At 42.5% G+C, this 22,478-nt stretch overlaps 1 protein-coding gene across 22 annotated transcripts in view; it reads right to left on the bottom strand.

The window, feature by feature from the left end:
- PCIF1 (phosphorylated CTD interacting factor 1) overlaps positions 1-22,478 on the bottom strand; it is a 131,056-nt gene that overhangs the window by 28,104 nt on the left and 80,474 nt on the right. For 12 of the 22 annotated variants that reach the window (XR_013624777.1, XR_013624772.1, XR_013624774.1 and 9 more), the window contains 7 exons: positions 22,301-22,455; positions 16,271-16,418; positions 16,031-16,114; positions 15,777-15,879; positions 15,329-15,494; positions 12,138-12,319; positions 3,105-3,191 (listed from right to left, as the gene is read on the bottom strand). Coding sequence is in view for 16 of the 22 variants with exons in the window: in XM_068126556.2 (XP_067982657.2) it covers positions 3,105-3,191; positions 12,138-12,319; positions 15,329-15,494; positions 15,777-15,879; positions 16,031-16,114; positions 16,271-16,418; positions 22,301-22,455 (925 nt within the window). In the remaining 6 variants the exon portion in view is untranslated. The remainder of the gene's footprint in view (positions 1-3,104; positions 3,192-12,137; positions 12,320-15,328; positions 15,495-15,776; positions 15,880-16,030; positions 16,115-16,270; positions 16,419-22,300; positions 22,456-22,478) is intronic. The other 10 variants (XR_013624776.1, XR_013624773.1, XR_013624775.1 and 7 more) reach the window with 1 other exon arrangement.

Here is a 22,478-nt window from a genome sequence, read left to right as displayed (position 1 = left end):
GTAAAACATTGCTTCAAAAAGGGGACCAAAAAAAACAACAACTACCACGGTCCCCGAAAAGGCCAACCCCCGCTTTGCGGGGAAAAATGGCCTCTAAACGGTGGTTTTAATCCCGTCAAAATACATGTTTTAATCGTCCAGGCTAGACAAAATTAAAGGCTCACGTGAATATCAATGCAAACAAACTTCCATTTGGTATCATAAGAGCAATCAACTGAAAACAGGGTAATTAAATTTGCTTTTAATTTTGCAACTTAAATAAATTTCGATTTGCTCACCAAATCTCTTCATTTCAAATAAAAATTCAATCTCTTACAGTTCTTCGTTTCTACATTCCACCCCTCCTCCAAAGTTTTCAAACGGAAATCACAAGAAACTCATTTTGCAAGAAATGTTCGTTTTCCATTAATCGTCCAACATTTTCTGAAATCCCAACTCACCCCTCCCCTCCGAAACTCCACCTCACCCTTCCCTTTCAAATCTCTCCCCTTTCCCATCCTAAACACACCCCGCCTATCCTAAACCTCTCCTCTCCCCTCCTAAATTCCCCCCTCACTTCCTAAATTCCCACCTCCCCTCCTGAACTCCCCCTTAACCCCTCCTCTTCAAATCTCCCCCCTCGCTCCTCTCCTCCTAAATTCCCCCCTTCCCTTCAAATCTCGTTGCTATCTTTATCAAAAACTCTCTTCCTCACTCTCCCTGCACTGCCCTCTCTCCACCACACCCCCAGGAGTACCTCTGGCTACGGCTTCCCCTTCGCTCCCACCTTTTGCTTATATGTGTGTTGTACCATCGACCAAATAGTGATGACTCCATCTACATCTCGCTGTCTAAAAACAAAGACCAACTTCTATCCACTCACCCCAACTACTCTCTCTTCCTCATATATGGTGATTTCAACTGTCATCATGCCAGCTGCATGTGTGTGGTTACCTCTCACACCAGCAATGGCATTTCAGCAAAGGACTTCTGCGACCAACTGGGACTGACACAATTTTGTCAATTTCCCGACCCGGATCCCAGTCAACGGAGCATCTTCTCTTCTTGACATGGTTATGATAAACTTCCCTGCAAATGTCTGAGGCTCTTCTTCTGCTCCAATCAGTTCATCTGACCTTGCTTGTTAAAGTGGACATCTCTCTGGCCATTCTCAGAAAGCCTCCTCAGCTTCAATGAGTCTGGCATTTCACTCAGGCCAACTGGCACGGTCGTCAAGCCGCCATGAATCATCTGGACTGGTCTCCCATCGATACTGCCTCTGACATCAACTCATCCTGGGAATTCTTCCAAAGCAAACTGCTCTCTCTCATGCACAGATTTATCCCATTTCGTCTTCAATTGTCATACCCTTCCGCCCATCCATGGTACACTGAATCTTGTGGAGAGGCTGTTGCCCTGAAACAATTTGCCTTCTCCTCATGGAAGGCAAATCCAATGGAAGGCAATCTCCGTTCCTTTCACAAAGCCTGCACGGAACCAGTGTGTGTCTACCCTCAGGAGAGCCAGGAAGCACTATCTCTCTACTCTCATGACTGAACTCTCAAACCTGTCTCCTTCCTCCAAATCCTGGTGGCGTCTGGTCAAATCTGTTTCTGGTGTTTGTTCCCCCTCCATCCTCTCCCTTACCTCAAATGGCTACACAGCTGACTCTGCACGTGAAAAAGCTGAATGCCTCAACTCTGTGTTTGCCTCAAAATCTTGGGTCCCAAACCCGTCTCTCTCTGTACCCACCTTACCCAGTCGTACCCAGCTGATCCTGGACTATGTGTCCTTCTCTCCTGACAAGGTGAAGTTTCTGGCAACCCTCAACTCTGATTCTGCAACTGGACCTGACGGCATCAGCCCATGGGTCCTAAAATCCTGCTCTGCCACTCTTTCACACACTCTATCTCTCTCTCCTCTCTCTCTGTTCTATTCACGCTCTCTTTTGCTCAAGGTCATCTGCCATCAGCTTGGAAATCAGCCAACATTACCGCTTTACACAAGAAAGGTGCAAAAACAGATCCTTGCAACTTCAGACCAATCAGCCTGCTCCCAATTATCAGCAAATCCGTGGAATTCATCATTACTTCGGATATCAAATCCTTCCTCTTCTCCAATGGCTTGATCTCTGATCATCAATTTGGTTTCAAACCAGGTCACTATACTCTGGACATGCTGCAACTGCTGTCTCCACAATGGATGGAGGTCTGCAATGCCAAACAGGAAATCAGAGTTGTCTCCCTTGACATATCACGTGCCTTCGATACGATCTGGCACCCTGCTCTGCTCACCAAACTCTCCTACTATGGTATCCATGGAAATCTCCACACATGGATTGTGGACTTCCTCTCTGGTCGCAGCCAACGTGTGGCCTTGAATAGATTTCTCTCATCTCCCCTTCATGTTCAGGCTGGAGTTCCCCACGGCAGTGTTCTGGTCCCTGTGCTTTTTCTGGTCTTCATCAATGATCTTTCCGACTCTCTGGAAAATCCTATCTATCTATTTGCTGATGACTCCACTCTCTGCCGCTCCATACCTCATCCCTCAGATCGGCAGGCAGCAGCCTCCTCAATCTCCTCCTCGCCAAAATCACAGACTGGTCAAACAAGTGAAACATGTCTTTCAATCCTGACAAATCTCACAATCTCACTATGTCTCTCCGAAAAAACCGTCTGGACAACCCTCCCATCTACTTTCTCAACAATCCTCTCCAAGAAGTTATGTCATTCAAACTTTTGGCTCTCACTATCTGCCATGATCTTTCCTGGGAAAACCACATTTCCAAGCTGGCCTCCAAAGCCAGTCGCCGACTGGGCATCCTCCGTCGTGCTAAGTCCTTCCTTGGCACACCTGAGCTCCTCACCACATACAAGGCTTTCATCCTCGGCTCAATGGAATACTGCTCTCCCCTCTGGGCTGGTGCTCCTGCATCACACTTTCACTTGTGTGCTTCCCTCTTTCTCCCCATCTTGTCTCCCGCTCCCTTTGTTGTATGTTTTATGTGTCCGTTTATGTTTTTTTGTGATTAATGTTAGCTCTTACACGAGCCTCGAGAAAAAATAAAAAATAAAAATAAACTTTCATCAGGAATCTCTGGAAGGTTCCTTAACGTGCGTGCTTACCTGGTACCTGCGTAGCATACACCACACACGTGGCAAGAACTTCTCAAAGCGTGAATCATCCGTACAGTTCAGCCTGTACAATTGCTCCTGCATTCCATGAGGGAGGTTGGAAGGTGTTTAAGACATTTATGTTAATACATTAGAGTCCAACACTCAGAATGATTAGGGACAAGACAAGCAACCTAATCTAGTCATAAAACATTTGGTATTTCAAATTATAGAATTGTCAACCCAAGGTCTATTATCTTCATTATTTCAGTCTTACAGCATGGAGCAGAGGTAGAGCACTTACCTTTGATCTGTCTAGCCTGGATTGGACTCAACTGATCATAAAATATCGGATTGGTGCTTCACATGTAGGGTGCGTCATCCTTTGGATGAATGTTATGATGGGTGTCCCACCTGCTGTCAATACTTGGTGGACGTTACAGATCCCATAATATATTTTGACGAAGAGTAGGTATCTTATGGCCGGCACACTGAACAAATTACGAAAATTTTGCCTTAACCTGGCTCATTCACAAATAACGTTGTCCAAGAGCTAAGGCACTTTAACTAGAGTCCCTGTATAAAGAGAGTTGCGCCATGCGCTGACCCGAGATTTCTGGTCACGTGATTTCGTGGCGCCATTTTGTGTCTAACTTCACCGTGCGTGAACGTCAGCTTGGTACGGGAATGTTGTTTATTGCCAAACAAAATGACTGGTTGTTCTGCTTTTGGTTGTTCAAACCAATCTGGGAAATATAAGATGTATAGATTTCCAAGTGATAAAGTCAGAAGACAAATTTGGGAAGCGAAAGTCAGACGAAAGAGCTGGAAAGCGATCGACTCCTCGAGACTCTGCCAGGTAGGCCCACGCCGCTTGATGATCGATGTTCAAAAGCAATTCTATCTGCTCGGTTTTTTTTTGGTTGTCTGTCCGTTGAAAACCCTTTTAAAGGGAAGTGATTTGTGTTTGTTTATAATCTTCAAGGAGCTGCCCAAAAATGCATTTCCGTGGGAAGAACCCTGCTCAATTTTTTTCGGGTAGTCCTAGCGGACCGCATATTGTCATTGATTGATGAAATGTCCAGGTACAGTGACATTGCCTGGTCTGCGGTTGGGTAGTCTGCGGGCAATGTCACTGTACTTTTTCAGAGGGAATTAATTTTGATTTTATAGGGGTGGGAAACCCATGGTCCGTTTTGTTTTCAGTTGTCTGTCCGTCCATTCAAAACTTATTCCGAGGCAAGTTATTTTTTTGGTTTAAAATCTTTAGCCTAATTGGCAATCATAAAAGCAATTTTAGGGGGGGGACCTGCTCAATTTTTTTGCGGTTTGTGCAGCCACCCATACGTCCAAAATTTGACGAGTTATTGTTTGCTTTGTACAGTGCTCATGCGTCTTGTGGCATATTTGCTCAAATATTTCCCACCCCGGGATTTATGGCCAAATTGTAGTGATGGAAGATTTTGCACATTGGACAATCCCTATATATTTCACCTGGTGACAGCTATCGTTCCCAAAACATACAATATTTCTAGGTGATTAATGCAGTAAAACAGGTGTATTTGTGTACCCACATTTAAAACTGGCTCAACTTTCAAAAGCTGTTATCCCTGTTTGATATCAATATACATGTGGTCGATAGAGCTAGCGATTTGTCTGGCCATCTTCCGGAAGATTGTCCATGTGATTTTCTGTTGTGGAAGTACTAGTACATGACAGCTCATTAAAATTAAACTGTGTTGTGTTAGAATAAAAATTTCAATAAATAAATACATCAAGGACACTCATTGTATGATTGCAGGAACATTTCGATGTGAATCAGTTTGAGAGGGGGCGAGCTGATGACAAAAAGAGGTTGAAGTGCTCTGCAGTTCCAACAATATTTAGCTACCGGAAACCCGTGAAGCTGCGCAACTCCCCCAAGAAGCGTGGACCGTCCAGAACTGAGAGACTACATCTACCAAACTTGTCCGACCATACCTACTCCACTCATGAACGTATTGACTCCTCAAATGAATCTCAATGTAAGAATTGTTTTATTCATTACAAAATCATGGCAGGACATGTTCAATCAATGACATATTTTAAACGATTACAAAATGACAGGCATGTGCTTGTCTATATTTGTATAGCTCTTTGAACTATAATTGTACGTTCAGGTTATGATGACTATCTTCCTGTTGCCATTTTCTTTTTACATTATTCTAAATATTTTGCAAAATTAAATTGTAAAAAAATTGTGTAGTGATGTGTAGTAACGGAGTAGTGATGGTGTCTCACTTGTGAGGAGTGAACAGAGTAGTGATGAGTCTCACTTGTGAGGAGTGAACGGAGTAGTGATGAGTCTCACTTGTGAGGAGTGAACGGAGTAGTGATGAGTTTCACTTGTGAGGAGTGAACGTAGTGGGATGAAGTGTTGGTCTGGTCAGTGTTGTATTACGGGCAGAGTTTTCTTACGGTCTGAATGTATGAATCTCATGTTCTGTACTGAATGTATGAACCAAGTTTTGTACTGAATGTTTACTGTGTTGGCCTCATCGTGTTCCTGGTGAAATTAAACAAGTTATGGTGAATACGACGTCGTATCTGTACTTTTCCATATCTGTTCGACTAGACGAACCGTGCACACTGCAGGTATTTTTAAAAGTTTTTTCTCTGTTTAATTACGGCTTGGCGCAGTCGAAAATTAAGTGTTAATTAAGTCGCCAGCTATGAAACATATTAATCGATCAGGCAATATCCATCAGAGTTCTGGGCAAGGGTGTAGTAATCAATGAACGTTTCAATCTTACTAGATGCCGATGACGTTTTCCTTATGTCAGAGACAGAAGCTGACTTGCAGCTTGTTAAATCATTACAATGGAAATTGAATATAAATGTCGATAAAACTAAAGTTGTACACTACAGAAATATGGCAATACCACGTACAGAATTTGTTTTAAGTGTGTTAGACTATATGTCGGCTGGAAGTCCTACACCGGAATTGCTCTCGGCACCCTTTAAAAAATATTGGATATGCCCACACTCCTTTCTAAAAGTTATTAAAATTCAGAGAACGACAGCATTGGTTTGTCTTACTTATAATGTTAGCTCTTATATGCAGTGTTGGCTTGTAATATGCATTGCCATACCACTTTTAATATCACCACACAGCTCTTTTTCACGGCAATAGCTGAGTTTTTGACAAAACAAATATCACCTGTATGTAATAATAAGACTAAATATGTGTCGTAAATTTTTTTTTAGCAGGTTTAGAATATATCACCCCATATCGCGAATGTACATGTATATCTAATCCGACACACTTAGACACAAAATGGCGTCCAAATTTGAGTTGCCACAACTCTCTATATACAGGGACTCTAACTTTAACCATGTGTCTCGAGGCCGATATGATTTGTACGGGACTTGACATAAATCATGTACAGGTGTCTTGTTATCATCATTAATTGTTTTATACAAGTAGAAAGTTGACGTAGGTACTCATTTGTTCATTTAAATTGATGGTCGTCATTGGAACATAGTTATTGTGGATAAAATGGACGCAATTTTTCCCCTACCTCCCATTTTATCATAAACTGTACCATTATCTTTCAGTCTTTCAACAGTAACTGTTTATGAAAACCAGGCACATGTAAATTAATTGTACTATGAAACTAGCTTATATTGTACGTAATTATGCCAAAACATGTTCTAGCCTATGGCATAATTCTCTTTTAATGGCCAAACTTTGTTAAAAATGTCACTTCTCAGTCAATACCGCTGTCTGCCTCATCAGAGGAAGAATATAGTATTCAGCCAAATCATCATCTTCGTCATCACTCATCTCTTCGTCTGTGTCCTTGTCAATCCGACAACAAACATCTTCTGGAACCTGTGTGCCTCCAAACTATGTTATGGTGTATTGGCCATTCTCCAGTATCCATCGGTTCTCCTCTGGCTCCCCGGCATGGGGATCGGATGCTGTTGCTCTCTTCCATATAGAAGCAATCAGGTTTGTTCACTTCACCGCCTCCAAGAAAACAGACATGCATGGAGGCAGAGTGCTAAGATCTGATACCTTGATATTCTCCAGAGGCTTCGATTGGTGCTTTGGTGCAAAATGCTGTTGGAAGAGAATGTGTCTGGCCCAGTATTCACATACATCTGCTTCGGTTCCCATACAAGGTACAGACAAGGGCCTCTAGGTCTGTGAACAAACTTGGGGATATAGTTGGGGACTGGCCTAGTTTGGCAAAGGCTTTCCTGAATTTGTGGTCTTTCTTCAACAATGGACGAGCTTAACCCTTGTTAACCCCTGTGCACAAAACTGGCTGTGTAGTCACATTCTGTGAAAGCATGTAATCCTGGACCGGTGTCACACAACTCTGATCCCGTATTTTCAGCAAGTTTAGATACATCAATGTGCGGTCTGGAATTGTTTGTGCTAAGGCCAGCATCAAGCCACATGTGAGCAGGACGGTTGTGCGCATGTGTGAGAAGAACAACGAGAACATCTGTGTCTGTAGATCGGATAATGATATTTCCATCTTGGCAAATTACACACATGTGCTTTACATGCCATATGAGCAGAGCGTCAGTCTCTTCGTGGTTGCAGGTGAGGCTGAATACCTCTTCTATCGCAATACCACCTTCCTTTACCTGATAACAGTATGCCTTTTCATCCAGTCCAACAATCAATGTCTGCCCTTAATCTACTTGAGGTGTGATCTCTGCCATTCTTTAACAAGGAAGTTCAAGAGGGCTGTCTTGAATTTTCCTTAGTTCAGCACAGCGTTACATTCTTTGGATGCTTTTGGTCAGGACCAGATATGATATCTGTACATGCCGATCCTATCATGAACTGCTTAATATATTTGATTGACGGGCTTTTGTATGTGTCACATACAAGATCTAATCTCTTTGTGACATCCAACAACCCTTCAAGTACAACTTTTGCGATTTTTCCAAGTTCACAAGGACAAGGACTCACAAGGACAAGAGACTTTTCCAAGTCTCATACATACGTATGAGAAACATTGCATCAACCGCACATGCATCTTGACATTGCAGTTTGCCACTTTTCACCCTTTCCTCCAATTCATGCATCAGTTTCGACTCGTCTGTTTTGCTGATCGACCCGTCCACACGTGCTAGAGTCAAGGACACAGGCTAAAGAGGATAACTGAAAACCAATTAAAGATCAAAATCACTGGTCGTTGCAATGCACAGTAGCTGTCTGAAGAGGTCTCATGTACCCTGCAACTTTGATTTTTTTGTCCTTCACAGTGAGGTTGAATTTAATCACTCCTGATGAGAAATTCTGTCGAATCTGCAAAAATGAGAGATAATTTTTTTCTCAAATTATAGACAAAATTGTCTCCAATAACCATAATACACTATTCCTGTCTTTTTAATGTTTATCTGTGTCCAGAAAGAGGTGGGCGTTATTTTAATACCACCCCACACCCCCACACACAACATGTAGTGGTGATATTAAGATAACTCTGAATTAACTAGAATTGCACTCTTAAACGTTGACCGATTGGCCTCCGCCCACATTATTACATCGTTATAATACTTGTACAAAGTTTGATTTAAATCTCATTTTTTACCTGACATGACCTTTGATGATAAAATACAATCAGTTCACCTTTTCATCAAAATACATACTTCTACCAAGTTTGGTCAAAATCCCATTACTGGTTCACAAGTTATTGCAGTAACAGGATTTTTACACAACATGACCTATGACCTTTGACCTTGTGACCCCAAAATCTAATTAGTTAATCTTTACCTCATTATACATGCGCCAAGTCTGACTTAGATCCCTTCAGCTGTTCTCAAGTTATCACAGTAACGAAAACATATCATGGACGGACGGACAACCCAAAAACATAATGCCTATGGCAACTTCTTCCTGTACAATTCCTCTCTTCCCTTCATAAGAAGGAATTAATACTCAATCTAGTATTAATACTAGTTATTAATACTCGATGTCTGCCCGTGAAAGCAAAGGAGGCTTAAAAACGATTTTTTTTTTTACATTTTTGTGTAAAAAAAAAAAGCACAAAATGGCATTTTCACCAAAAAGTCAGCAGCTGTGGCAATTAAGAAATCGTTCTTCGTAATCAGCACAAATTCTGATTCACAAATCATCCTCAAACCTTCTATCCTCAGACACATGACTATGTCTAGTGTGGACTATGATCCACAGACATATGATCCTCAGACACATGACGATGATCTCAATGACATGTCGAATTGGACTGTGTCATAATGGCCTTGGGGGAAATGGGAGAAGCCAGGAAGCCAGGAGCATTGATATCATTTGAAGTAGAATCACGGATGAGGAACCCAGGTGATTAGGGCACGGTCAAAGTAGCACCTCAAATCGCTTTATGTGCCTCGACCAAAGTTTAATGATCGCATCACAGCGCTTCGTCTGTATTTTGTCTTTCTTCATTTCAGGCCAGACATGGGTTGTGACACGATACTCATTTGCCATGAACCAACAGTCCATGTGATCCAAATCACAGCACTTATCAAAATAGATTTTAACAGGAAACGCAAGGTTCAGTTTATTCATTATTATTATTTATTTAATTGATAGGTCTCATAAGTCATCATGGCAAAGTAAATGCTGACATCGGCCTGCAATGTCCCTCCGTCTACTGCAGTTAGAGCAGACTGGTGTGGACTTCACACCCCTTTTTCACAGAAAATGACCTGTATTTTGTTTGTTATTTGATGAGAGAACCTTCTGTTCTGATTCTCTTTCCCCACAACATTCTTGTCACAACCAATTGGAAATCCGCAAAGGGAAAGACAAGGCTGTGCAATCTCACCTGGGTATATTTACTGGTTACTGGTGCATTCTTTTCTCTTTCATGCAAGGGGTGTGAAGTGAAAAGTCAACAATGTTCACAACTGGTAATTCTCATTGGTTTTTTTTAACCCCACATTTTTGTAATTTTTGATTTTTTTTTTTGTCATTTTTGAAAAAGACAGGGGGCATATTGTAAGTGGCTCCGTCTGTCTGTCCGTCACGCTATCTCTTCCTGAACAGTTGGGCAGAAATTCACCAAACTAGGTAGTTATGATCACCACACGGCACAAAGATGCAACAGCAGTATCATTTTGGCCCCACCCAAAAATGTTAAAAACAAAAAAAATGCAATTATGGGCACATTATAAAACATTTCAAATGGAACTATATATGCAATCAACATTGGGAGACCCATAAAATATGCAATGATTTTTTGGATTTGCCACCCGGATTCATGCCTCAAGATGTTTTTAAATTTTAAAGGTATAAGGTTCCACGACATCAAGTGGATGGGGGCTTAGGTCACAGGAATCAACCCAGAAATTTTTAAAACTCAAAACCTGTCTTGGGTCATTCCTGGTGGAACCTTTTTCCATCTATCAACTGCGGCTTTGGTGGGAAACGTGGGGATTTGCGATGGCGCACCATCGACTTCACTCTTCTTTTGAATTTTGAATGCAGTTCCCTGTCAACTAGGTGTGGCATGCAATGGCAAGCACGTACTGCCCTGCACTTAATAGTGCATTAAAACGATCATTATTATAACATATTAAAACAACCACTTCAATCAAGGAAACAGCAGAAACTTTCAATACAAGTTCAAGTCAATGTGCAAAAATCCTGTCCTATACAACTTTTGTTGGTAGAATAAGTGCTAAAACCATGCTTTGGTAGAGTACTACTGCATACAGTGCCTTCAGAAAGTATTCACACCCACTGACTTTTTCACATTTTGTTGTGTCACAGCCTGAATTTAAAATGGATACAATTGAGATTTTTTTTGTCACGGATCCACACATATTTACCCCATAATGTCAGTGGATTTTTTATTTTATTTTACAAATAATTTTAAAATGAAAATCTGAAATGTCTCGAGTCAATAAGAGCATGAGGCAAATGATTTTGTGGTCTGATGAGACGAAAATGCAACTCTTTGGCGTGAAAGCAAAGTGCTATGTCTGACAGAAACTGAGCGCAGCTCATCACCCATCTAACACCATCCCTACCGTGAAGCATGGTGGTGGCAGCATCATGCAATGGGGATGCTTTTCAGCGGCAGGGACTGGGAGACTTGTAAGGATTGAGGGAACAATAAATGGAGCCAAGTACATGCAAATCCTTGAGGAGAACCTGCTTCAAAGTGCAAAAGACCTTAGACTGTGGCAAAGATTTAGGTTCCAACAGGACAATGACCCCAAGCATACAGCCAAAGCAACACTGGAATGGCTTCAGAACAAGAACATGAAAGTCCTTGAGTGGCCCAGCCAAAGCCCAGACTTGAATCCCATTGAGAATCGGTGGAAATACTTGAAGATTGCTGTTCACCGAAACTCCCCAACCAACATTATAGAGCTTGAGCAAATCTGCAAGGAAGAATGGGAGAAACTCCCCAAATGCAGATGTGCAAAGCTGATACAGACATACCCAAGAAGACTCGAAGATGTATTTGCTGCCAAAGGTGCTTCTATGAAGTATTGACTCAGGAAGCTGAATACTAATTTAAATTAGATATTTCTGTACTTGATTTTCAATAAATATGTAAACATTTCCAAAAACATGTTTGCACTGTCATTATGGGGTATTTTGTGTAGATCGATGACAATTTTTTTTATTGAATCCATTTTAAATTCAGGCTGTAACACAACAAAATGTGAAAATGGTCAAGGGTGTGAATACTTTCTGAAGGCACTACTGTTCTGTGTGTGTTTTCATTGACTGTTCTGCTCGCTGGTGACTTTTAACCTACCATTGCTAATGCAAAATGTGTAATTAAAATAGTCTTTTTAACATCATTTTCAACGTTTAGACGACAGAGTGCCAATTCCTAGATGGTTAACCATAATTGTTCTGTTCCTGAATGCAAATCGGACTTTGAATGCAAAGTAACATTTCCTGTGAGATATTTCTCAAGGGGTGTGAATACTTGCTGAAGGCACTGTATGTATTACAATACTCGCTTCACCTATTCTAAGAAAAGCCAGCTTTTGCATAACCCACCAGACTGGTTCCCACATTACCAGCTTGGCCAGGTAATTCTGGTTGACTCTAACAACCTCCCCACGATGGCGCAGGCAAGCTTGCTCGCTTTCCACGTGCAGATCCACACGAGGCAAGGGAGCCTCAGGCAGACGTAAGCGTGCAGGGTGACACGGAACCGCTCGCTCCTCCATGCAAGACGTCGTCACCGAATCTACCTCATCTGCACAGCCAAGAAAGCAGAACATAGATCACAGGGCATGGATATGTTAATAAGATTATCCATTTATTTATTGTGCATTTGCTTCATTTGAACTTTCTTTAATGCACGGATGCTCCAGCTGCTAGCCCTTGAACATTCTGCAAGGTTAAATTAATGCACGTCTACTGAAAAATGGTCCACATGGTCATTTGTATAGCAAAATGAGATACATTGCCTTCAGAAAGTATTCATACCCCAAGACTTTTTCACATTTTGTTGTGTTACAGCTTGAATTTGAAATGCATTAAACTGAGATTTTTGGTTACTGATCCACACATATACCCTATAATGTCAAAGTAGAATTTTTTAAAAATAATTTTTTACAAAATAATGAAAAATTAAAAGCTGAAATATCTTGAGTCAGTAAGTATTCAACCCCTTTGCTAATACACTCTATATTGAGCTCAGGTGCATCCAATTTCCTTTGATCATCCTTGAGATGTCTCTACAACTTGATTGGAGTCAGCCTGTGGCCCACCAGAATGACAGCACGCCACTGGATTCTGTCAAGAAGAGATAGGTGACAGGCCGGAGCACCAGCTCAACTATGGCAATGATATACTCCATGACAGGATGTATAGTGGCCTTGTATAGATGGAGCATAGCAGCTTCAGAAAGGTATCGCCGAGCACGAAATAAGCAGCCAAGGCGCAGGAGGGCTCTTTTATCGATACCAGAGATGTACTTTTCCCAGCTGAGGTTTGAGCTGATATCAAATCCAAGTGGATGGATAATATGGAGTTCCTGCAAAGGTGAAGAATCCATAGCGTCTGAAAACAAGGTGATCTTGAACTAGACACAGACAATAAGTGGGTCTTTTTTTTTGGTTGAAAGTAACAAGCCAGTCTTTTCCCCAGTTCATAACACTGTCTAGGCCCTGATTGAGAGTGGTACTGACATGGCCAAGAATAGGAGGAGACAAGATATCTGGGTAGGTAGGATACAGTGTCGAGTCATCTGCATAAATGTTTAATTGAGAAAGAATACAATCCGGCAGATCTTTGATATAATGCAGATCTTTGATCTTTGATATACTTCCAGGGGTCTGTGTTGGGTCCAACAATATTGGACCCAACACAGACCCCTGGAACACCGGCATTCGTATTATGGACAGAGGATGACTATCCCTCATGTATCAGAGATTTGATGATTTGCAAGGAAGTCAGAGATTGCATCAAGCAATTTTCCAGAAATGCCATGTGATTTTAGCTTATGGATGAGGCCCGTGTGCCACACTTTGTCAAAAGCCTTCGAGACGTCGAGAGCAACAACCCTGGCTTCTCCACGATGACCCAAAGCCCGGTTCACATGTTTAGTGACAAGGGATAGAACATCACCAGTGGACCTTGACCAGTAGACTACATGACCATCTACATCACCAGTAGACTCGAACGCCATACTGGACATCACTTAGGAGATTGTGGGTTTCCAGATGAGGCATGAGTTGTTGTTTTATCAAGGCTTCAAACAATTTGCTTATAATAGGTAGACGGCTAACATGCCAATAGAAGGATCAGATTTCTCACCGGAGTCTTTAAAGACAGGGACTACAGAAGCCTGCTTGCAGCTTAGTGGAAACACATACTTTGACAGACACAAGCAATACAGTTTTGAGAGAACAGAAGGCAGTGCAGGTGAACACATCTTCAAAGCAATTGCAGGGATTCTATCTGGTCCAGTAGATTCCGAAATATCAAGCCCTTGAATAATCTTAGCAACTTTCCTGGGTGTGATGATGACAGCGGAAAGCCTGGTGTCAAGACGGGAAGGACAAACAGGCAATGGATGAACGATGAACAACAGTTGATGGTGAAGAATAAGAAACCTGAACTTCGATGTTGACATAATCAGAATTTCCTAGAGGGGGGAGAATTTTTGCAGTACAATCTACAGGATTTGAACACAAAAACAGATGAAGAAGATACCTGTTATTAGTAACTCCATCAGGAATTCGAGTCGGAGCTGAAATGATCTAAGTAAGGTCATGTGACATGGCAAAGTTAAATGCACCGTCACCAAGAGCATCTGTGCTGTGACAGTGAACTAGCCAATCTTTGTGATAAACATTAAAGTCTACAAAGACCATAATATCAGCAGTTGGGTGTCGAGACAGCGCCATATCAATACTATCAGTGATAGCATCTAATATAGCAAAATTGGGCGAGGATGGAGAGCGATACAAAAAATACAGGTAGCCAGTGGAATGCAAAAGTGCTAGGCGAAAGCACATAAACTCTTGTGTCGTATCCTCAAGGGAGACCTCACAGCCAAGTGGTAGAGAGGCCTTTACATAAAAACACAAACCGTGTGAATGTGGAAAATCAAGCCTATGGAGGATACAGGCAGACACTGCCAAAGATTCAGATAACACCTCAGCGTGGAGACGAGTTTTACAAAGAACAAGCAGATCCGGAGAGTTCAGTTTCAAGAAGGATTGGATGGCAGAGAAATTTCCACGAACCCCCCTAATATTAGCATAGCAGATACTTAGCAACGTGGACGTAGGAACCCTTGGTGGCAGGACTTGAAATGCAGGTTGAGACCGAGTTTCATGAGATTGGATAGACAGAGTGTTCCAATATATAGAGGAAGAAAGAAGAGGAAGGAGTTGTTAATATTATTAGTATTAATTAATATATGCTTTGTTACAATGTTATTCTTTTTGTTGTTTATTTTGTAATTAGAATGCCATGCCGTGGATAGAAATATTAAGCTGCTCCATACACCTTCACATAGGGTGCGTTTAAAACATGGGAATTCTTCCAGATTCTTTGTATTTCATTAGCCAAATCAACTCAGGAGGGTAGGGAGGAAGTGGGTGGGTGATGCAGGGGGGAGTGACAAAAGGAAGTGGGTGTGACCAGAAGGAGGGGAAATACATACAACCAAAATAAATAAATAAATTTCAACTCTTCCCATGTACGCTACCCTGTAGCTTACAATACAACAGATTGTAGTTTCATCTCATACCCGGAGGCAGGTTGCATTCTCGTAAAATCTCCAGGTGTCGTGATCGTACACGCTGCGCATACTCGCAGGCAAGGTGGTATAATTTGGCACATATTCCCTCCACAGACTCCTTGGCAACGTCTGCCAGATGTGGCCCACACTGTTGCCGGAGGTGGTCCAGCCGTTCCTGCCCAATAAACACGAAATTCAAATGATTCTCTCGGTATCGGAGTACTATAATAATGGCAAATCCACCTATAATCGCCTCTGAAACGAGGCCTTCCTTAAATGAAAAAACAACATCTTCCACTTCCACTCACACAATGCCACCACTGATACTCCAAATCTGGCATTCACCTCAACCTCATTATTCCCATAAATCAGTGCCCCACCCATACCCCTATCTTCGCATAAGGAATTGGGAAAAGAGGCATTCATGCACAAATAGATATGGCGAATAAATGCACACCAGGTAATCCTCTTTTGTAGCAGATAGCTCTTTACGCAGCCAGTTAAACGTGTCCTCCACATTCCACTTAACGATCTTGCGGCTGTCTGGAGTTGCATTCCTGCTGGGTGGAAGATAAACTGTTGAAATTCTGGGACACAATAGCTCACCTGACACAAACAATAAAATTCCTTTCCAAATGTCATATTATCAGCACATGGTAAGGGAAATTCAGATCTTCAAAGACAAATCATTTGCCACCTGAACACTCTTACCTCGATTCGATCATCCGCTTCGCCGCCTCAGCATACTTAAACAGCTGTCTCTTGGCATCCTCACGGTGTTTGATGCGGGACAACCTGCGAACGCACACACCCAGTTCATCAATGCACACATGTGGTTGTGGGTCCCACGATGCACTTCACACATTTGCAAAATCCAGTACCATTTAATATCCCTTCGTTTTTTGAGTACTCATACGTGTTTGTCCTATTAATTCAAGGAAATATCAGAACCTGATTGGGATGTCATTGAGAATTTCACGGAACATGGAAGGAGAGACAGCTGGCTCACAGTCGCTGGGCAGCATGGGATCGGTGCCCCTGTCTCGAACTTTCCGCTCCAGCATCCATCGATTGAAGGACTCACGAGGTGCATCAATGCCTGGGTACAATGAAGGAAATAAAGGGTGGTAATCTATCTATTTCCGATAAATGCAAAAAATGACTTAAACCTGCAATCTCACAGAAACCCCATACCAATATATCCCACACGCCCCCTTTTCCTTCTGCTCCCTCCTTTTCCAAAAAATGCCATACATTTTCTGTCATCCAAATGCTGCTTCACTCACTTCACCTTCACTTTCAAATATTGATTCACTTTCAATTCTCTTTTCCTTGTTTGCCCCACAACCATTTTGAGTACATAATATTGTTGTAATTTTGCAATAAAGAACACTGCCCCGCCCCCCTAGTTAATTACACGACAACATGTAGCCTGCATTAGTCAGTTATTTCTTATTAAATGTAAAGATTAGCTCCCTTCCCATTGTGTAGTAATTAAAGCAGATATGCGTTGAGTTTAAGCAGGATTTCAAACCTTCGTATAGTTGAAGGAAAACGTTGATTCATGTGCAAGGAGGCGTGGCTACAACCACAGTCCACGTGATCAACTGCAAGTGTGGTCGGCGTGGCTAAAAGAACCGCCCACGTCACCAGCAGGTAACCAATGAGAGATCGTGGATACGCAAACAATCAATGAGTGGTCATGGACACGTAAAATAACCAATCAGGTCTGGACTTTTCCCTAGCAAATTTCGCCGGCAATCTACCAGCATTGCCTCGGCCAATGGGAGCCTGTGGAACATTCTAGGGAAGGTTTCGACCCGATATAAACCCCATGTCCATGGCACTTTTTTTCTTTTTTCTCTCTCTCTCTCTGAGCTGGCTGTCCGACGTTCTGGTTCGTCCTTCCTGCACTCAACCTTCGTTCCCCATGCTGATTCTTCATCCGAGCTGAGGTCGTCGCCTGTGCTGAATCGTTCCTGGAGCAGGGATCGTCGTTCATGCTGACTTCGAAGCGGCGGTTCGTCCTTCGGACCTTCCTTCATCCAAGCTGCACGTCCGGATCGAACCGCACGCTGCGCACAGAAGCGGCCACCCTCGAGTCCGCAACAGCACATCGATCGGTACGAGTTTAACCTGTGTGTTACATTCCCAGTGTGTGTGTGCAAGGCGCCTGTCGGGATTTAGGCGAGGTAAGAATTGATAAGCCTGCCTCTCGTCCTTTATCTGTGCTTTTTGTAAATAAAACATGTACATTTTGTTTCCTTTCAAACCTGTTTGAGTACGTCTTTTCCCCCACTGGCCCAGCATCGTTCGAAACAAAATCCAGTTGCTCAATCAGGTCCGTATATCATGCAGGTTAATGCCACGACCCACCGTGCGACCCGCTCGGCGCACTTGATTGGCATAAGGTGTGGGAACGCGAAAGTTCAATCCCCGGTCTTCCCGGCCGCGTGGTCTCGCAAGGTATTCGGGTTGTGACCTCTAACCCTTCGACCCGTGACAGGGAGATTGGCAATTGAAGTTGCTTCACAACCCGTCGACCGCGAGTGTAGTCGTGGCCGGCGGCCTGTGGACTCGGTGTCTGAGGGGACCCGGGGACTTCACCCTTCCCCCCCCCCCCCCCCAACCCCTTCCTTAGTACGTTGACAGGCCCGGGATCCACAACAATATCTTGAGTTGTCCCCACAACCCCTAATCAACCATTTTTGTGTACACAATGTGCAAATTGCCTGCAATCAAAATGAGAATTGGGCTCAGGAGAGCACTATACATTGCATCAGGTGGATAATGCAGGCACCGCAGCACTAGATGCCGCATACATGAAAGAGCGTTTCGTTGGTGGGAGAAAAAGCAAGAGGTAAAATAGCCTCGAAGTCACAGATATTCTTTTTCTCGTTAATATAAATTACAAAACTATAACATAATATAAATATAAATAATATATATTTTACTATAATTCACCAAATGTCCGTCTGTCTATCTGTCTGTCTGTTCGAAGGTATCGTAAAAACTGCTGAACCGATCGCAAAGATATTTTGGGTAGATAATCCTGGGATCTCCAGGAGTAAAATAGGCTATTTAGTTTTCCCAATTTCAGCTTTGGTCTCCAGCATTCTCAGGTTTGGACTCACGTACAACATTCGCGTTCGCATAACGTTCATTGTGACGATGTTGTTTTCCCAGGTGCCGCACAAACGGCTGCACCGATCGCTGCACAGCTGCACCGATCGAACTCGGTGACCTCGGACAAAGACCTTTTATAAGGACACGGGTTGAATCCCTGCTTGAGAGAATTCTAACCCATTTCAACTGAAAGAAACACGTATCGGGAGTACATATGACATAGCGATTGTGAACATGATTCACGATCACGATTCACGATCACGATCATCACGATCATCACGATGATAGTGTATCGATCACTGTGGGACATTTGGTGAATTATAGTAGGATACTGTTTAGATTTTGATGATTTGCGTGTGATATGATTTAACGGATGTTTATATGAATCGTTTAAAATAAAAAAAAGCCTTCAATTTCTGATATTTTACCTTTTCATTTGGGCCTCCCAATTGAAGCCCCGCCCATAGGGCGGGTACCGTTGCTAGTAATATAAATACAAAACCGGGGCTCATGGGAGAAAAAGCAAGGATCAAGTGACAGCTGGGTAGTGGGGCAACAATTGAGCATAACCAACATAGGAATGAATGAACAGGAAAAGACAAGAGAGAGGAGGGTAGGAAACACAAACAAGCAAGTCAGAGTGCGCTGTTAGATTGGGAAGGGTTAATGGGTGTAATGAAGATCAAGGGTCAGGGTGTGGGATGACCTAAGGTGGCAGTGCAACGTCTGCTTGAAGCCTTATAAGAAAGAGTGGGAGAGAATGGCCTCTGGAAGGCAGTTCCATAGACGGGAGAATCGAGGAACAAAGGAGTTGAGGTGTGATGTCAGTCTGGACGTTGGAAGATTATCCAGAAGGGGGTTACTGGAGGAACACATGCATAACGGAGGAGCATGGAAAGTATTGGACTACTGAGAGAGCACAGGGAGCAATATCGGAGAAGATGCAGTAAAAACTAGAACGGCACTCAGTGGAGAGCATACCTCCGTAGGGTGAACAGTTTACATTTTGTATCCCCGGGTAGACCAGAAAATCACAATACAGAATCACATTTAATCAAAATCATCCATCCATAACTTTTTGAGATATCCTGCTGTTTATCGTTTTTGGCCCTAGCTCCCAATAGTGAAGAATCACTTTAAAAATTCTCCTAGCCGGATCCGAATCCGGATCTTCACCAAAATTGAATCGATTCTTCCTTGTCACATACGCTACCTCTCTGCCACATTTCGTCCGAATCCGTCCACAACATTTTGAGATATCTTGTTCACAAACAGATAGACAGACAGGGGTGAAAACATAACCTCCATCCACCTTTCATGGCGGAGGTAAAAAAAACAACAGAGGGACCACTGACCTGCCTGCATTGTGAAAGCAACAGACCTTGTGTTTTGGTTGCAGAGGAAGATTCCAATAACGTTGAGAGCTTTAGATTCCACAGAATCCAGGAGAGAGAGATGCGATGCTGGGGCCCCTTCCTCCTCTTCTTCTTCTTCTTCTTCTTCTTCTTCACAGAGACCCAATATGGTTGACTTCTCCAGACTTTCCTTTCTGCAAGCATGGTGTGTCCAAAGTGTTACAGTTTCTGTTTTACGTCTGGTAGCTTGTACATGTTGCTGTATTTGAGCCTGGTGAGTAACTGTTGAAATGTATCTACCCAAGTTCTTCCTGACATCTGTTCTTTGTTCCTTACACACTTCTTTCTACTTTTTCACATTTCTCTTTATCCATTCTAATTCTTGCTTTTTCTTTTCTTCTTTCTCTTTAATCTTCATTTTTCTTTCTTTATCTGTCTTTCTCGGGAGAAGTGAATGCTTGCAGAAATTTTTCTGTAAGGCTCACTTGGGTGTGCCTGGATGGGTTTGAGGGTTGAAGAGTTGCAGCTAAAACCCAAATCCTATCCAAGTTCCTTCTGATGACTCCATCTTTACTCTTTACTTATTCAGGTTCCTTCTGATGACTCCAATGCAGTATTTGCTGTTGCGTTTGATTAGCATCGACCCTTCTCATGTAATTGGTGATCCAACTTCTTCAAGCACAGATTTGTTTGTTCTTCCTGCAGTCCATGGAATTTTCCATGCAGTCCAATCTCCAACACCACATTTCAAAACTGTCAATATTCTTCGTTTCTTTCTTTTTCACTGTCAATTATTCATGTCCATACACGGCAACTGGAAATACCAGAGGTTTCGCCAGCTTCCTCTTTGTTTGTTTCATTACGTCTTGATCTTTCCAGATATTTGTCAATCCTGACATTGCTGTTTCCCCCCAACTCACCATCTATTAATTTCTCCTCCACATTTTCCACACACTCCAATCCTAGAACCCAGGAAGATAAAACTTTCCACTATTTCCAAATGATCGTCTCGCAATCTAAACATGTCGATCTTCTCAGTTGACAAGATTTTAGTCTTTTTTAGATTTAAATAAAGACAAGCTTTTTCACTTTCCTTCACTGCCTGCATCAGTTTCATCAAGTCCTCTTTACTTTCTGCCAACAAAGTGGTATTGTCAGAATAACTCAGGTTGTTGATACATCTTCCTCCAATCCTGACTCCAACATCCGTGTCATCAAAGTTAGATTTTTTGTCAAAATGATTATAATCACAAATTAACCAGTCAATTCCATCTGATGATAATGGCACAATAATAATAATAATACTAATAATAATAATAATAATAAGAAGAAGAAGAAGAAGAAGAAGAATAACTAGAAAGAGCAATAAAAGATTGTAGACCCTCACCAGGACTTGTTTTGTGAAGTGATTGTGTGGTTTTATAGTACGTATTTTACAGACATACTTGCATTCTAATTGTACATACTTTATAGACGTACTCGGTTTAAAAAAAGATAATGGGTGTAAAAATTGTGGTCGACGTTGGTACATTATGTGCGAACAAAGACGAGAGACAAATGGACACAAATGCAATACCCTCTCCTCTGGCAAGGGTAATAGTATTCCCATGAAGGCTGGTGGAATGGCCAAGAGTTACGCACACTCACCTCAAAGCTGTCTAGCTTGGGTTTGAATCTCGAACCAACTATAAACTGTCACCCTGGTGTTTCAGAGGCTGGGTGATTTATCATTACATGTGCCGTCCCTCTGATGGACGTTAAAATGGGCGTCCTGTCTGTTGGCATTAGTTGGTGGACCTTAAAGATCCCACGGTGTCCTTCGCATAGAGTCAGTGCGCTATCGCCGGCACCATGAACAATTTCCAAATTCCTGTCATAACATTAGTCGAATGTCAAGTCTGGCCAGCAGGTTTGTGAAAAAATTGGGCCAAGCTTCTCCCAGCCAACCCCACAATAAAGTAGGAATAATTGTGGGCACAGAAGAAAAAGAGTGTTAATATATCACCCTCTGGATGGTGTGCCAGTGCACATACACATGACAACCTCCCCCCTGGCCTCTCCCGTCGTGCGTTGGTGTTTCTCGGCAATTGAATAAGGAATAAGTGAGCAGTACGAGCTCTTTTATGAGAAGTCCAAGCTCTGCCGTTCTCCTGGCCAAGGGAACGAAGTGCCACTTCTCAACTTTTGTTTACTGATATTTTCGTTTTCAGAAATTTATGGATAGTTTTGTCATTTTTGTTCCTGGAATTGTGGGTTCGAGTTGCATTATTTTGGCAAATTTCAACTTTGCAGCCCACCGAGAAAGTGCTAAACATTTCTACGAGTGAGTGAGTGAGTGAGTATGAGCTTTGTAATTTTATTATAAATGCCTGCCAGCTCCTTCAGTTTTGATCTACTTGAACAAAATGACAAGATTTAACTCTCCAGTGCTACAGAGACCATGCATAATGTAAATAACTGTGTGTTTGCGTCCATTAACACAATCAGGGCCAGATCACACCTTCTCGCTGCTGACACAATTCTTGGTAGTGCTGTCGCAAGCGTGCTGTCAGCTGGGCACGACACAGCTCCGCTTCAGGATGCGGTGGAAAAAGCAGGTAAGGCGGCATCTCTCGAGCAACAACATTCGACGGGACCTCGAGATTCCAGAAGACTCTGGAAAAAAGGATAAAAAGCAT

This window comes from Myxine glutinosa, chromosome 10 (assembly GCF_964187855.1).
Source record: "Myxine glutinosa chromosome 10, kmMyxGlut1.1, whole genome shotgun sequence".
NCBI lineage: Eukaryota > Metazoa > Chordata > Myxini > Myxiniformes > Myxinidae > Myxine > Myxine glutinosa.
The sequence above is the reverse complement of the archived record's forward strand: the minus strand, read 5'-3'. Positions and strand labels throughout refer to the sequence as shown.